Below are 16520 nucleotides of genomic sequence, written 5' to 3' on the forward strand. Positions count from 1 at the left end.
TAAACTGTGTACATTGTTGAAACTGATGGCTCCATTGACGTCAAAGGAATGTTTATTGCAGCCGTTCTAACCTCTCACTGTAAGGTACTTTTGTCAAAATGCTTTGAAAATGAAGATTGATATACACTAATTTCTTAATTAAGACAAGGTCCACTGAGTGAGCAATATAATGCAAGGAGCACTTGGCCTACTGGAACAAAGCAGATCTTTTTTGTTTGAAAAATGGTGGAAGCTCCTTGCTTGCATTCACAAGCTATTTTCATAAAGCTGTAATTATCTGCTTGGTATGTAGCGTTTTTGGTGTGCTTCCTTAGATCCATCTGTTCCTTCGCACTTGCGTCAGCTTGTTAAAACGTTAAAAATATTGACACTTCTGTAGCATTTACTAATGAGTCGTTATTCAGTTTAGTCTTTTGATAGCAGTTGTCGAGAATAGTGGCTATTTTATAGTCTTAAATGGAGAATGTTGCCAGGGAAAGAGAACTTTTTGTAACTACATCAATGATCCAAGGTGTTCCTTTGACTCTATACTGTAACTAACTTTAAGCTACTGAATAAAATTAACATTAGGCTTTAAATTACTGTATCCACAGCCCAATGAATACAGTAACACAAATCTTTGTATAATAGTGGATAAGATTAATTGCACTTTGTTTAAATGTAGACTTACAATAAGTCCTTAAAATTATTTTTTTTGTAATGCCTTGTAATGTGCTGAATTGCGTTAGAAGTGCTTTAATGGGCTTTGAGTTAGTCGCTGGCCATAATTGTCGAATTCAAAGACGCAACCATCAACAGAAGAACAATTCATGTTTGGCAGTTGAGATTTTTTTTACACGGAAGCCATTTGCATCACATCAACTGTGTTTGTTCCTGTTTTACATTTTTAACTTAAATTCCTTCCAGTTGACACTCTTTTCCAATGTAGTTTGTATTCTCCATTTCAAATATTGTACATTCTTGGACACAAAGCGCTGCAGTAACTCAGCAGGTCAGGCAGCATCACTGGGGAACATGGATTGGGCAAGATCCTACTTCAGACACTACATTCACTGTACTTCAGTATGAACCACTTAGAGCCATTAAGAGAAATGGGAGAAATAGTTGAGCATTTATAACTACTTATAACTTCTCCCAGGATGAGAGCTGTTTGAATTTTTGATCCAGATTGGGAGTAAGTGGTTGTAGTTATAGTGAAACTAGGTTTTAGGTAGCACCTTTAACATAAGAAAATATATCTAGATACTTTAAAGTGTTGATAAAGACAATTTTACACCAGTGCCCATGGTGATGTTGGGATTGAAGACCGAGTCTAAGTTTAGGTTTAAGAAAGGTCTCGACCCGCAACGTCACCCATCACCAGTCTGAAGAAGTGTCTCGACCTGAAACGTCGCCCATTCCATCTCTTCAGAGATGCTCCCTGTCCTGCTGAGTTACTCCAGCTTTTTGTGTCTTAGGTTTATTATTGTCACATGTACAATGAAAAGCTTTGTTTTGCTACCCAATCAGATCCATAGAAACATAGTAAATAGTTGCAGGAGTAGGCCATTCGGTCCTTTGAGCCGGCACTGCCATTCAATATGATCATGGCTAATTATCCAAAATCAGTACCCCGTTCTGGCTTTTACCCCATATCCCTTGATTCCCTTAGCCTAAGAGCTAAATCTAACCCTTAAAATGATAATACTACAATCGAGTCAAACCCAAGTATAATAGACAGAGCAAAGGAAAAGATGTGGTGCAGAAAATAGTTCTCAGCATTCAGACAGTGCCCTAGCTTATTCAGAACTATTCAAAAACCGGATAACAGAAAACGCTGTTAATGAGATAGACATAAAGTGTTGGAGTAACTCAGAGGGTTAGGCATCATCTCTGGAGAAAACAAAGATGACGGTTTGGGTTGCGACCCTCCTTCAGACCCTTCTCTGGAGATTAGAGAAACATTTTAAAATAGCGCGAGTCAACCATTCAGTCCACACTGCCCATCGAGCCCCAGTCCTATGTCGTACCCAGTTCTCACAACTGATTCCCATGATTTGTGACGCAAGTCAAACTGACTTCTGCGAGTGGAGGTGGATTTTGTCTGCTCGACACCTCTGGCGGATCATGATTGTGGAAAATTCTGTCCTATCTTCAGCACGCACCTATTGGGCTTGTTACTCCTGATCATTCTCCTTGTTGAGCCAGTTCTTCTTGTTCCAGTGTGAGGCTTCCCCTCAGTGATACAGAGCAGGCAGTAGTCCCCTCTGGCCATTTAACCCTCATCTCGCAGGGATGTTGCTGGGACTGGGTGGCTTGAAATACTTGGACAGGAGATGAGGAGGAATGTTCTTAGTCACAGGGTGATGAATCCGTGGAATTAATTGCCACAGATGGCTGTGGCCAAAGTGGTGAAGACTTAAAAGGTCCTTGGGGGGGGGTTCTTTCTCCCACACAGGATGGTATGTATATAAAATGGATAGGAAAGGTTTGGTGAGTTATATGCAGGAAAACGGGACTAGTGTAGTGGGCACCTAGGTCGACATGGATTAGTTGTGCTGAAAGGCCTGTTTCCTTGCTATAAAACTGATTCTAAATCGCAAGCTTCAGCTGTGTAAATATAGATGGCTGCATGGAAACTATGCCTCGGATGGGACACAGCAGGCCATCGCTGCTTCTGCTGCATGGGGTAAAAGTCCTGGTCAAATTATTTTGCCAGTAAAAGGTAATGAAGCCATTGGTAGTTTTATCGGCTGATGAGCTGGGGTGAATGTGGGAATTAATGATATTAGAGGGGAATAAAGCAATGTTAGCTGTTTTCATCGTTTATAGTGATACAGTCTGTACAGCATGGAAGCAGGCCCTTCGGCCCAACGCGTCCATGTCGGACTGGGTGCCACAGACCAGTCCCACTTACCTTGACTCCGCTCGTACATAGATAAAACATTGAAAATAGGTGCCTGAGTAGGCCCTTCGGCCCTTCAAGCCAGGGCCTACTCCATTCAATATGATCATCCAAAATCAGTACCCCGTTCCTGCTTTCTCCCCATATCCCTTGAATCTGTTAGCCCTAAGAGATATATCTAACACTTGAATACATCCGGTGAATTGGCCTCCACTGCCTTCTGTGGCAGAGAATTCCACAGATTCACAACTCTCTGGGTGAAAAGATTTTCCCTCATCTCGGTCCGAAATGGCCTAACCCTTATTCTTACACTATGACCCCTGGTTCTGGACTCCCCCAACATCGAGAACCTCTCTAAACCTATCCATGTACCTGTCTAAATGGCTTTTATACTTTATAATTGCGCCCACCTCTGTCACTTTTTATTAAAAATAAAACTGAGCTGGTTAAAAAATTTCAAACCACCGAATTGTTCTACTAAATGTAGGCATGACAGCACTTGTGTATACTTGAATAAGGGCTTCCTGATGGACAAATGGATGTATAATTTTAGTAGATATGTAATTGCTTTCGAAATTGCATTTAAGCACAAATAAGTTATTTGTCAATTTACTTCATTGTGTAAGTACATCCCAAGTAATTTTTGCTGTTTTTTTTTTCACTGAGGAATATCTGCTGTGACGAGTCAACGGTTGAATGTTTGATCAAGATAGATTAGTTGCTCATTTCTCTTCACTCTGGGGATTATCCAATCTAGTTATGAGTGTATTTTAATTAAATCAGAATTAATGCCTCTGACACTGTTCTCGAGGTGTTTGTCGTAATTTGCTGTCAATGGTATTTAAGAATTGGAGCTGTTGTCCCTAGCTGGGACTGATTTTCTCCGAGATTTATTATTAAATTTTTAATTTTGCTTCTGAAGCCAAAGCCTGCTCTAATTTTGGACTGTTTGCAGCAATGTATTTATAAATTTCTGACAAACGCAATATTGTATCCTCATTTCCCTTGATTAAGATCTATCCAAATGGCGCTCTGCTTTTCAAATTGAGTCTCATCTCAAAGCACCTGTAATCTCCTAGGTTTGTAAATGTTGAATGGTTTTTGTATTTACCGATGTGTGATTGCCAGCCTTGAGAGAACTTGTTAAATGTCAGAATTTAGACGCCCAAGTTGTCCAGCTAGTTTGTAGGTCAGTTGACTTCTGTGAATTGTCCTTCGTGTGTAGGATAGGACTAGTGTATAAGGTGATCACTGGTCAGTGCCAAGGGGCCTGTTTCTAAGCTGTATCTCAAGTCTTTCTACAGGGCTGTATTATTGAAGCTAGAAAGTTTTATCCACTTGGTTTCCCACGTATGAGCATAAAACTGAAATAGTTTGTAGTAATTAAAAATACATGGTCAGAACAGAGTTAGTTAAAAGTGACACACTCATAATACAGGGAGAGGGCATAACATGATTTCTTCCAAACTAAATCACTTGGTTTACTATAAAAATAGTTCGGTATGTTGAGAGCTACCTTTTATGAAGACCCAAAGAAGGGTCTTGACTCATTGTCACCATTCCTTTTCTCCAGAGATGCTGCCTGACCCGCTGAGTTACTCCACGTTCCTTGCTACCTTTTATTTGGTGACTGATGGTAATTACTTTATCAGAGTTATGGTCAATTATAATTCACTTCTCTGAAGGTTTGTTTACAATTCCCGTTGGATAGTGAATCTCGGTAGAATGTGCAAAATTGTTAAGGAGTCTTGATGAGGTAGATGTGCAGTTGATTTGTCTGCTGGGAGTCTAGAATTGGGAGTTTGGGGCCAGTTAAACAGAACAGGTGAGAAGAAATGTTTGCAGTCCTCTAGGACTCAAAGGGAAAAGAAAGCATTCTGTTAATTTTGGGGGTACATGCTAACCATTATTAATAATAATGTTCTCGCTGCCGATTCCAATAAAATAGTGCTTCTGCTACATTGGTGTTTCCAAAATAACAAAAAAAAAGTTAATGCATGCATCCGCTTAAAGAACTCAACTTGCGTACTTAAAAGAGAAAATGAGTTATGTTGACCAGTGTGCTGTGTTGTAGATGTCAAAACTTTTCATTAATAAATAGGTAAAGCCCAGAGGGTTTGGTTGCACAGGTTTTACGGTCAGTCGCTTGTCCTTCTCCATCTGGCTTGGAATCCGTAAATCTTTGTGGGCTAATATTCCCATGACCCTCAGAATACCGAAGGTTGAGCCACACGATCTACATTCTTTGGCCATTGCACTGCATATTTAAATTCGGTTCTTAGAATATTGCTCTGGTAAATAGGAAGTGCCAGGAAAACAATTCAGAACATGCGTGTTCTTTTTTGGTGTCTGCAAAAGAAATAAGAAGCTGGGCTGAGCACTGACTTGTCTGTGCTTACGAATTCGCATTCCATTTTAATGGGTTGCACAATATTCTAGTTAAAGTATTTGCAGGGATTGGTACTGGGAGCATTTCTGCATTAGAATATTTTACGGGCTCATTGGAAGAGTCATACAGCATGGACACAGGCCATTTGGTACGACTTGCCCATGCCAACCAGCATGCCCTGTCTACAATAAATAGCCCCACCTCTTGTGTTTGGCCCATAGCCCTGTAAACCAGTCCTATGTATGTAGCTTTTTCTGCCTGAACTACCTCCTTTAATGGCTCGATCCATATACCCACCACCCTTTTTGTGACATAAGTTACCCCTCAGTTTTCTATTAAATCTTACACCCCACCTTAAACCTATGTCTTCTGTTCGTTTACTCGGTAAAAAATATTTGGGATGGTTCAAAGTGGCAAATACCGTGATGAATGTGGTTATCAATGGAATTGAAAATGGTGAACATTCATTTTGAATTGTAATAGCAACATTTTTTTTACACTTTACACTTGTTGGTACATTGGCAGATTAAATCACTTTAGGTTAGTTTATTGTCATGTTTACCAAGATACAGTGAAAAGTTTTGTTTTGCATGCTATCCAATGAAATCAGATAATACTACACATAAATACAACCAATCCAAACTTGAGTACAAAAGGTAGATTGAAGGGGAAGATTTGATGCAGAATATAATTTTCAGTAATGTAGTGCAAGATGACGCAGCAGTAGAGTTGCTGCCTTACAGTGCTTGCAGCACCGGAGACCCTGGTTCGATCCCGACTGCGTGTGCTGTCTACAAAGTTTATCCATTCTCCCCGTGACCACGTGGGTTTTCTCCGAGATCTTCGGTTTCTTCCCACACCCCAACTTTTTTTGCATCATCAGCACATTTGACTGCAGCACTTTCACTTTCTCCTAAGTCATTAATGGTCAATTAAATGGTTCCCATTCCAGCACTGATCTCCGCAGCCCTCCTCTGGTTACAGATCGCTGATATTAAAATGCTCCCCTCATTCCTACTGACCTGCTGTTTAGCCAATACCCAGTCCATGCCAATGTATTATCTTCACACCATGAACATTTTGCAGTGGCCTTATTAAAAGTTTTTTGAAAATTCAAATGAATTATGTTGACTCTCGAAACCATCCTCCGTTCCTGTGCCGTGCTAAGAACATTAGCCAATTAGAGCATTTAAAGTACTTCAATCCATTAAACCCAATAATGGAGAGAACCAGCTGTCATTTATAATAGACAAACGGAGCAGCCAATGTGCGAATAACCAATGGCTCGGAGCCAAAGCTAAACATATGTACAGAAGACTTGCCTTTGTGAGTGACTTTTTACTGCGTTATTGCAGTTTGGAAAGTGTAGTTTCCTCATCGCTATCCTTGTTCAAAATATTTTAGTGGAGTTTAAATGTTTTCAAGGTTTACACTTTTTAATCATTAGATGAGTGCAGACGTTAGTGGCATTTGAGCATTGATTGGACTCTGTGCTCTACCAGTATTCAGTTGTATCACAACACTGAAGGAATGTTAAGCGGGTTACCAGTGTGCATTGGGAATTACCAACTTATAACATTTGTAATAGTCACATTTTCATATGCAGGCGTGTCCAAAGGGAAAAATAATTACTTGGTTTAAAGGTCATATATTTGATATTTTATCATGAATATGACGACAATATGCCAAACAATGCAATGATTTAAAGCAAGAAAAAATAGTGATTTGAATATTACTAAATAGTGATTTGAGTATTGCCTAGCATGTCCCTCTATTTGGGTAAACCTATAAATTTGAGATGAATAAAATCAAAGTAAATACTGAAACATTGTGGACTTTTATTCGGTGAAATAAATATGATAGAAATCTGCTTCTTGTTATTCACCCTGAAGAAGGGTCCCCGACCTAAAACAACACCTACCTATGTTGTTTGGAGGTGCTGCCTGACCCGCTGAGTTACTCCCAGCATTTTGTGTCGTTTTTTGTTATCGAGTGCTCTGGTTCAAACATCTTTCAAATCACATACAAAAATAAAATGATTTTACCTCAAAACATTGTGTTTTTTTACCAGTTTGCCTGTGGCATTATTAGGAAAAATGAAAATCTTTAGGTTTTTTGTTCCATTTTTAAATATCTGGTCAAATTATTTATTAATTCTGATTATTAACGATAGGAATGCTTTTGTTGATCTATGAAATTAAGCTGTCAGGCATTTCCTGATTAAAACTTGCACCCCGTTGAGCCCATCTGTAGTAATAAATCTGCAGTAAACGGGTAATGGAGTGGACTAATCTCAATGGCTAGTTTCCAGTAAGCCTCCTTAAATTTATTTTGGGCTGCACAAAACTTTGCAATACAAATGGTTTAAGTTAGAACTAATGCAGTATTTTGCAGCTGTTGTATTGCTTATGCGCATAGATTTTATTTTCTGAAGAGTTCTGCAGAACTTCAGTGTTGCCGAAGGATATGTGTATCCAAGAGTAGGCGATTGGTTCATCTTGGCATTGTGAATGGAAACATTTTAATTCGAGCCAAGCAGAAATTTGCTTCTTTCATATGCCAGGTATGTAATAGTAAGCCTATCTACTTGCCCGTTAAAGGGGGGAATTAACAAGCTGGTAGCGCTATATGTATTTTATTATGTACTATATTGTGTTGAGTGCAAAGCAAGGAACAGACTATAAAGAAGTGGTCTGGGTCATGTATAATTTTAGTTTAGAGATACAGAATGGAAACTGACCTTTCGGCCCACCGAGTCCATGCTGGCCAGCGATTCCTGTACACTAGCACTACATGTGTAAGCAGATCCTGACATTATGTTTGGTACAGACATTGTGGGCAGGACCTGGACCATTGCTGTACTTTTCTCTATCCCAAGAGTGTCTAGTAAATGGGCATGAATGTGGCAAGTGGAGTGTATTGTAAGTAATGAGGTTTATATTTTATATGGAGGAATAGGGGGAATAATCGTTGAAAAAGAGAAAGCAATGATGTGTCCAAGTTCCTGAGGTACAAAGAAAATGGATACACAGCAAGCAATTTGGAAGACCAATAGTGCATTGGCTTGTATTTCCACAGTGTTCAAGTCAAGAGTATTATTTTGATATATTCACCAGAACAATGAAATTCTTACTTGCTGCAACTTTATGGGCACATAAACAACTAAAAATAAGTATACAATGAATTATATTTAAAAATATTAAGCAGATATTCTAAGCAAACTAGACCATGATGGTGCAAAAATCAAAGTGTGTACACCTTCCATAGTAGTGCCTAGTTTAGAGATACAGTGCGAAATCAGGCCCTTCGACCCACTGAGCTAGGGTTGTGGTTGCGCAGGGCAGTTCAAGAACCGGATGGTTGATGGGTGGACACTGTTCTTGAACCTGAAAGTAATGGTTCTCAGGGCTCCTATACCTTCCTGGTGCTTAACAACAAGATGAGAGCATGGGCCAGGTGGTGTAAGTCTTTGTTAGCTTTGATCTTGGCTGCCATCTTGAGGTGGCACTTACTGTAGGCCCCTTTGGTGGTGGGGATGTGATGGATCAGGCAATGGACATCTTCTGCTGGCTCCTTTGTTCTTGAGCATTTGAGTTTCCTAACCATGCCCAGATGTAAGCATGTTCTTCAATGTACACTTGTAGAAGTTTGCTGGAGTATTTGACGACGCGCTGAACCTCCTCAAAACTTATGAGGAAGTGGATGTGTTATGAGGTTTCTTCATGATTGCATCAGTGTGCTTGGTCCGGACCAGATCATAGTAAGACTTGGAAAAGGAAGGACGTCTTGCTAAAATGGTATAGATCATTGGGATGCACTTAAACTGTTCTATTTCGCAGACTGGCTGAGCACTGAGCCTTATACCTACTTCTGCTTTGCTGTGCATTCTCTGAGCAAGTTTTTTTAATGTGATGAAATGCAGGCCAAATACAGAGTGGCTTTCTTTCCTCGTCCCATCTTTTGAAATGAGTTGGAACAGTTCATGGAACATCAGGGTGCACTGAAATAAATCTTTGGAATTGATGGATTAATTGAAGCTTTTGAAAAATGGAAAATGTTTAAACATTGTTATTAATTTATCATCTGTCTGGCATCCATTCCCTTAACTGTTTCAAATTGTAGAGCCAAGAGAGACATAACAACAGCCCTATATTGGTTTAACTGCATTTATAGTAAAAGGCTTGGATAGAGTGGATGTGGAGAGGATGTTTCCACTAGTGGGGCTAGTCTAGGACCAGAGGTCATAGGCTCAGAATTAATGGACGTTCGTTTAGGAAGGAGATGAGAAGGAATTTATTTCGGCAGATGGTGGTGAATCTGTGGAATTCTTTGTCACAGAATGCTGTGGGGGCAAAGTCAGTGGATATATTTAAGGTAGAGATAGATTCATGATTAGTATGAGTATCAGGTTATGGGGAGAAAGCAGGAGAATGAGGTTGGGTGCGACAGATAGATCAGCCATGGTTAAATGGTGGGGTAGACTTGATGGGCCAAATGGCCTAATTCCACTCCTATCACATGATCTTTAAAACGCTTCCATGGATATTAATTTCCACCATATTAAAAAAATTAGGTTTCTTTTAGGTTTTATTGTTACGTGCATCGTACAGGTACAGTTCTTAATTTTTCTTTGGATGCTTTCCAAATCAAATAATGTTCACAAATACAATTTTCCTGCCTTAAAAATCAACAGAAATAGCCATTGAGCCATTGGTTTATCACATTGACACCCTTTCTCCATAATTTACATGCACCAAATGCTGGAGTAACTCAGACTGAAGAAGGGTCTCGACCCGAAACGTTACCCATTCCTTCTCTCCAGAGATGCTGCCGGTCCCGCTGTTACTCCAGCTTTTTGTGTCTAACTTTGATTTAAACCAGCATCTGCAGTTCTTTCCTACGCACGAGAACACATTGTGTGACAAACTGTTCTCATTTTACTCAGTCCTTTGCATTTTTAGAAAATACAAAGTAGTTGCCTATTAATTCAAAAACAGATTTTTTATTTTTTACTGTGTCAATGCCAAACCCTTAGTGCTGATTTTTGAGTATGACTCGTTTGTGTTCCCTCTGACACGCGTTTTAGGTCAGTGTCTGGAATTGTGGCATAACTGCATTTTCAATTTATCCTGTTTTGCTAATAACTCTTGTTTATTGGCTTCTCGACATGCCAGCACATGGGATCATAAAGACTTGCAGGCTGTTTAGTCCATTGGCTCTGGAGAGCCACTGAGGACAATAATATTTTGCACATTACTTTATCGGTTATAATACTTCAAGTGCTCACCCAGTGTCTTTCTAAATGCAATAACATTTCTACTCCACCCTATTCTGGTACTGGGGTAGGGAGGGGGGGGGGGGGGGGGGGGGAATCCACTCATCCCTCGGTTGATAGCTGAGGAAAGTGCTTCCTTTCTGATAACTGAACTGATGGCAAAGATAGAAACGAAAAGGCTAGAGTAACTCAGCGGGTCAGACAGCATCTCTGGAGAAAAGAAATAGGTGACGTTTCGGGTCTACTCCAGCTTTTTGTGTCTATCCGGTTTAAACCATCATCTGCAGTTCCTTCCTACACATTGTATCTAGGGCTCTTTAATTAATCAGAAATTAATGTCCCTCAGATTTCAATGCTTTTTTGTTTTTTTAAAGGCACCCGTTAGTCGGGATATTCGCCATTGACATTTTCTTTCTCTGGCTACATCCATATCAATTTTCTCTGCACCTTCTTGAGTGCTATCATTCTCTTGGCTGTGACCACATCCTGTGCATGACTCGTGGTTAGCATATTTTTTGTCTTATTTTCCTGACCTTGTTTTATCTTGATTTGATGAAGGCAAGTGCCCTATATGTAATCTTAAACCAACTTACCCACACATCCTGCTGCTGCAATGGATCTCTGGACATTCAGTTCAGGATTCCTTTTCTCCTGCAGATTCCTAAATATATATGGTAGTGTTCATCAGCATTCTTAAATTTTCTCTACAATTAACCTAATCTCGAGCTTGATACTTTGAGCAATATTTGCTGTTATTTTTGTTGAATTTTGTGACTGAATTTAATAAAAGTCAAATGAGTTTAAAAATACAATTTACTATTTGCAACATATTTTAAAAAGGTGATAATCTAATCTCATCTGATTATTTTGTTATCGAAAGCTGTTCTTGGGAACTTCAGACCAACTGCTTGAAATAAGCTAGAAATACCAACTGTAATCTTTGCACTATGTGTGGGTTTTCATGTGATATGCCATAATAAACTTAAATTCACACCATTAACTTGTTATCAAATCTCTTTGAAACACTTCAATGCTGCACACAAACTGACAATATTGATTCATTGTCAATTTGTTCATGAGGAATTTTTCAGGAATGGTACCAAAAATGGGCCTTTTGGTCTGTATATCACACATGCTCTTCGCATCTTCTCTTAACAAATGTTAGCAATGCACCTTTCCATCTCTTTTGCTTCATACCTCTCTGGCTTCTCCTTGACTGTGTTAATGTCATTCACCTCATCTGTTCACTGAGATACCAAGTTTCAGGTTCCAAACAAAGAAATGTTCTCCTGAATCTGCTATTGGAACTATAGGTGGTGATCTTATTGATAGTTGCATTAGAGGCATTCAAATCCATGTCGGGCACAGATGGGGGACAGAATGGACAGAATGATGAAGAATCAAGCTGAACAAAGAAAGCAGTTTGAGCAGTGAGTGCTATGGGGCTAGGGCTGAAAGGGAGACAGACTGAGTTACAGCTTTCCAATCAACAAACATAATCTTCAAGCCATAAATAATTCTTGGTTCATCATTTTGACACCCCATCTCTACAATTACAGTGCACAAGAACACACCATTTGGCAGGTAGACAAAAGTGCTGGAGAAACTCAGCTGGTGCAGCAGCATCTATGAAGCAAAGGAAATAGGCAACGTTTCAGGCCGAAACCCTTCTTCAGACTGATTTGGCAAACTGCTCTCATGGTGGTAAGAATCTGGGACCCAGTCTCAAGAAGGGCCTTGACCCAAAATGTCACCTCTCCGTGTTCTCCAAAAATGCTGCCTGTCCCACTGCGTTACTCCAGCATTTTGTCGTCTTTAAGAATCTGGTAAAAGTGTTTGCACGACTATGGAGAGTTGTTCTTAAAAAGCAAACTCTGCACTGTTTTATGATCATGGCACCTAGTTCTGGTGTTGTAAATTGATTTGACTACTTGATTTTAATTTTAAATCAGTCACCAATTACTTTCAGTGTTACTTTCCTGTGTAATTTAGCTGCACGGATTTGTTTATCACAGTGAAGTGATTTCATTTTTATGATGGGAGGGAGCATTCAGAGTTTGTAAAAAGAAAATGTCATTGTAATGAAATGAAATAAACAATTAATTTCTCAGCAGATTTACACTCTAGGCCTATTATCAAATAACTTTGTTAAATAGAATATATTTTGGAGTGTAATGTGGAACCTACTCGGCTCAGCCATAGACAGTGTTATATATGAATGTGCATCATTTGGGGAAGTGGGGTCAGCATGGTGGCACAGCAATAGAGTTGCCGCCTTACAGTGCTAGAGGCCCAGCTTCAACTCTGATTATGGGTGTTTGTGTGTTCTCCTTGTGACCATGTGGCCTTTCTCTAGAAGCATCTTGCAGGGATGGATTTAATAACTAGATTACCAGTGAAAGCAATGGATTCTGTTTCATGTGCAGGAAGGGATTATAATCTAACCTGTCTAGATTTGTAGAACCTCATGATTGCTGAGTCCTCCTCCCCTCGCCACATTATTAGAAATAACTTTTTTTATCATCTGGATGGCATGCAATTTGTATTTAATGTTAAAATATTAGATTTGCCCTTTTTACAATGTAATTAAAGTTATGACATTTAGCTTTTCTGGTCTTTGCTTGAGTGAAATTATTAGGTCAAAATCATCTGTTCTTGAAACTCATTGTGAAACCATGCTAGTTCTACTGCCATATATGGAAGAATAAAAACTGAGGCTACTTGCATTGATGTGTAAGTTGTGTTCTACACTAACTGTATTGTTAATGCTGTCTTAGTATGTTTGTAATCTTTCTATTTTAAATCTGTAGACAATGAAGTATAATTGTAGGGGGAGGGAATGTTTGGTCCACAAATGTGGATAAGTTGTGCTTCCCCCCCCCCCCACTCTCCCATTCCCAGAAGCTTGGACATTTATTATGCATTGATTAATTGCCTCGTTAAGACACCCTGGCCAATTCATTGCGATTGTTCAACTGAAATATTTCATTATATCTCTGACGTGTATATTTATATTTACCTTTTAAAATCTATTCCATTTACTGCCTTTCTAAAACAAGCGCCGTCCTTTGTTTAAGGAGAAATTTTAAAACTTCTATCTTTAGTATAACAATCAAATTGCACTTCGCTACAAGATTTCCTTGGATTCAGAACTAAAGTGTGTGTTACAGATTTTCAAGCTCCCCGTTTCAAACCAAATTGTCAGAAAATGTTTTTAAGATTTGACTCTTAAGTTGTTTAGATCCTGCAAACAATTTAAGATTTGACTCTCTTAGATTGTTTAGATCGTGCAACAACAGAATGCAATTTTAATGGAGTTTTATGTCGGCGCTTAAACTGAATCTTGGAGCTTATTTTCTGTGTAAATATTTAGTGCTCTAGAGAATGCTTTGAACTCACACGCTGCACTATTGTTACAGTTGCGCGGAGAGAGATGGCAGAGCAGGAGCCAACCGTGGAGCAGCTAGCAGCCATTGCCGCTGAGAATCAGGAAGAGGAGTCTGCAGTGAGTTACAAACCACCAGCACAGAAAACTCTGCAGGAGATCGAGGAGCTGGACAAAGATGACGAGAGCCTCAGGAAGTACAAAGAGCTACTGCTGGGGAACCGTGGTCAAGTTCTTGGTAGGTCAAGCTGTTTTTGTTCAATTGAATTTCAACTGAGCTCTTATAATTTTATCTGGGTTATAGGTGTGCTGGAACCTGTAGCGTAATTCTGTTCTTTCCTTCATATACTTATGCAGCTTCTTTTTAAATGCACCACACATTCCCTTCAATGCTTCTCTGGTAGCAGGTTCAACATTCTTGCTGTTTATTTTTAGCTGAAGGCATTTCTAGTGCATTTCCTTACTAACAATCTTGTATTTCTGGTCTCTGGTTATCCTCTTTCCAACAATTGAAATAATCTCCGTCTATACCTGCTGAATTTGTTCATCATTGTAATGGCCTCTATTTAGTGACCTCTTTGGCCATCATTCCTCCAGACAACAGACAGTCTGTCTAACCTTTACTGGTGTGCTTATCATCATCTGATATCATCATCGCAAATAGACACAGATGATGTACATTGTCTCTGCATTTCTGTATGATTTGATTATTTTCATGTGGCTTATAAAGTGCATTTTCAGAATTACAGCTGATCCTTGAGTAGCATTACACTCAGTCATTTATGCTCTGTCATTTACTCTCCCTCCAGCCCCCACCCCAACCACATTGCCTTTCAAAACCAGTTCTACATGTTTTAAAAATCTTTGTTAACTGCAGGCAAATATTTGACCCTTCATTTAAAATATGACCCGTCATTCATTTCTACCCAATGAATTTATTATCTTATTGAGGTGTAGCAAATCATGAGAGGAATAGATCGGGTAGATGCACAGAGTCTCTTGCCCAGAGTAGGGGAATCGAAGGCCAGAGGACATAGGTTTGAGGTGAAGGGGAAATGATTTAACAGGAATTTGAGGGATAATGTTTTTACACAAAGGGTGGTGGGTGTATGGAACGAGCTGCCAGAGGAGGCAGTTGAGGCAGGGACTATCCCAACATTTAAGAAACAGTTAGGTGCATGGATAGGACAGTTTTTTGGGGGATATAGACCAAACCTCGGCAGGTGGGACTAGTGTAGCTGGGATATGTTGGCCAGTGTGGGCAAGTTGGGCCAAAGGGCCTGTTTCCATGCTGTCTCATTCTATGACTAATTTCTTCAAAGAGTGAAAACATGTTTGAAGAAGGGTCCCAACACGAGAACCATCACCTATCCATGTCTTTCTGAAATGCTGTCTGACCCGCTGAGTTACTACAGCACTTTGTGCCTCAGGCCTGGGCTGCAGTGTTTCTTCTGAATGTAGGGGCACCATTAACTATTAATGGGATGTCATGCTGAACATCTGTGGGCAGGCAGAATAATTGATCGAGTGTAATGCGACTTAAAGATTCGCTGTGGCTCAAAAAATACACTTGATAGCCTAGCATAAAAATAATCAAATCATGCACTGAAAAGACATAGATATAACATAGATCTTTACTTTACATTATTACTTTATTGTCATTGTAGTCGTGCATACAACAAAATTCAGGCGCATGTACAAGATAAAAAATGACAATAAAATAACAGCAAAAAAGTGAGAAAAATAAAAATTGTTCATACATTCACGTGCACATACTGTGACACATACTGTGACACAGACACACAGATTCACACACGCAAAGACATTATGCCTACGTATGCACCCATACCAGAATATAAGATATTGCACTCTAGAAGGTCATTGTCAGAATATAAGATATTGCACGGAATAGTATTAAAAAAAATATTATACATGAATATATCAGTATTGCAGAAAGGTAGGTATTGTAGAGTATAAATATTGACTATGGGAGGGGGGGTGCTTTCAGTGCAGAGTACAGTGTGGAGACGGCCTTAGGATAGAAACTGTTTGTTGGTCATGTGGTGTGCGCCTTGATGGACCTGTAGTGCTTTCCTGAGGGTAGAAAGGCAAACAAGTGATGTACGGGGTGAGATGAGTCCTTTAGGATGCAGGATGCCTTCCGCAGGCAACGGGAGCTATTCAGTGCTTCTTAAACTGGTGAATAGTTCACCCATGGGCGAATGAAATGATTTTGGAGTGAATGAAACTAGAGGGGTGAATGAAGGGTGAATTACTTTATTTATTCAGATATTATACACCAGGGTGAATGAGACGAAAATTACCCAAAAAACATAAAGAAAATTTAGTCGAGGGTGAATGAAATTTTGTGATAAAGACTCATGGGTGAATGACACTGAAATAGTTTAAGAAGCACTGCTATAGATGTCTTCCAGGGCAGGCAGATGTGTGTCGGTGATCTTCTAGGCTGTGGTGATGACTCTTCAGAGCCTTCTTGTCAGCCGCGGAGCTGTTGCCGTACCACATCAGGATACCAAGGATGGAAAACAGTCTTAATAATCATGTCTTGGTAATGTCCAGAGCTGCC

General features: G+C 39.6%; 1 protein-coding gene across 2 annotated transcripts in view; it reads left to right on the top strand.

Moving 5' to 3' along the window:
• The window catches only part of arhgdia (Rho GDP dissociation inhibitor (GDI) alpha), a 33773-nt gene that overhangs the window by 6331 nt on the left and 10922 nt on the right, over positions 1–16520 (top strand). For both annotated transcript variants that reach the window (XM_055653799.1, XM_055653800.1), the window contains exon 2: positions 13968–14171. In XM_055653799.1, coding sequence (XP_055509774.1) covers positions 13982–14171 — 190 coding nt within the window. In that variant the 5' untranslated portion in view covers positions 13968–13981. The remainder of the gene's footprint in view (positions 1–13967; positions 14172–16520) is intronic.

The sequence above is a fragment of the Leucoraja erinacea genome, chromosome 23 (genome assembly GCF_028641065.1).
Source record: "Leucoraja erinacea ecotype New England chromosome 23, Leri_hhj_1, whole genome shotgun sequence".
Lineage (NCBI taxonomy): Eukaryota > Metazoa > Chordata > Chondrichthyes > Rajiformes > Rajidae > Leucoraja > Leucoraja erinaceus.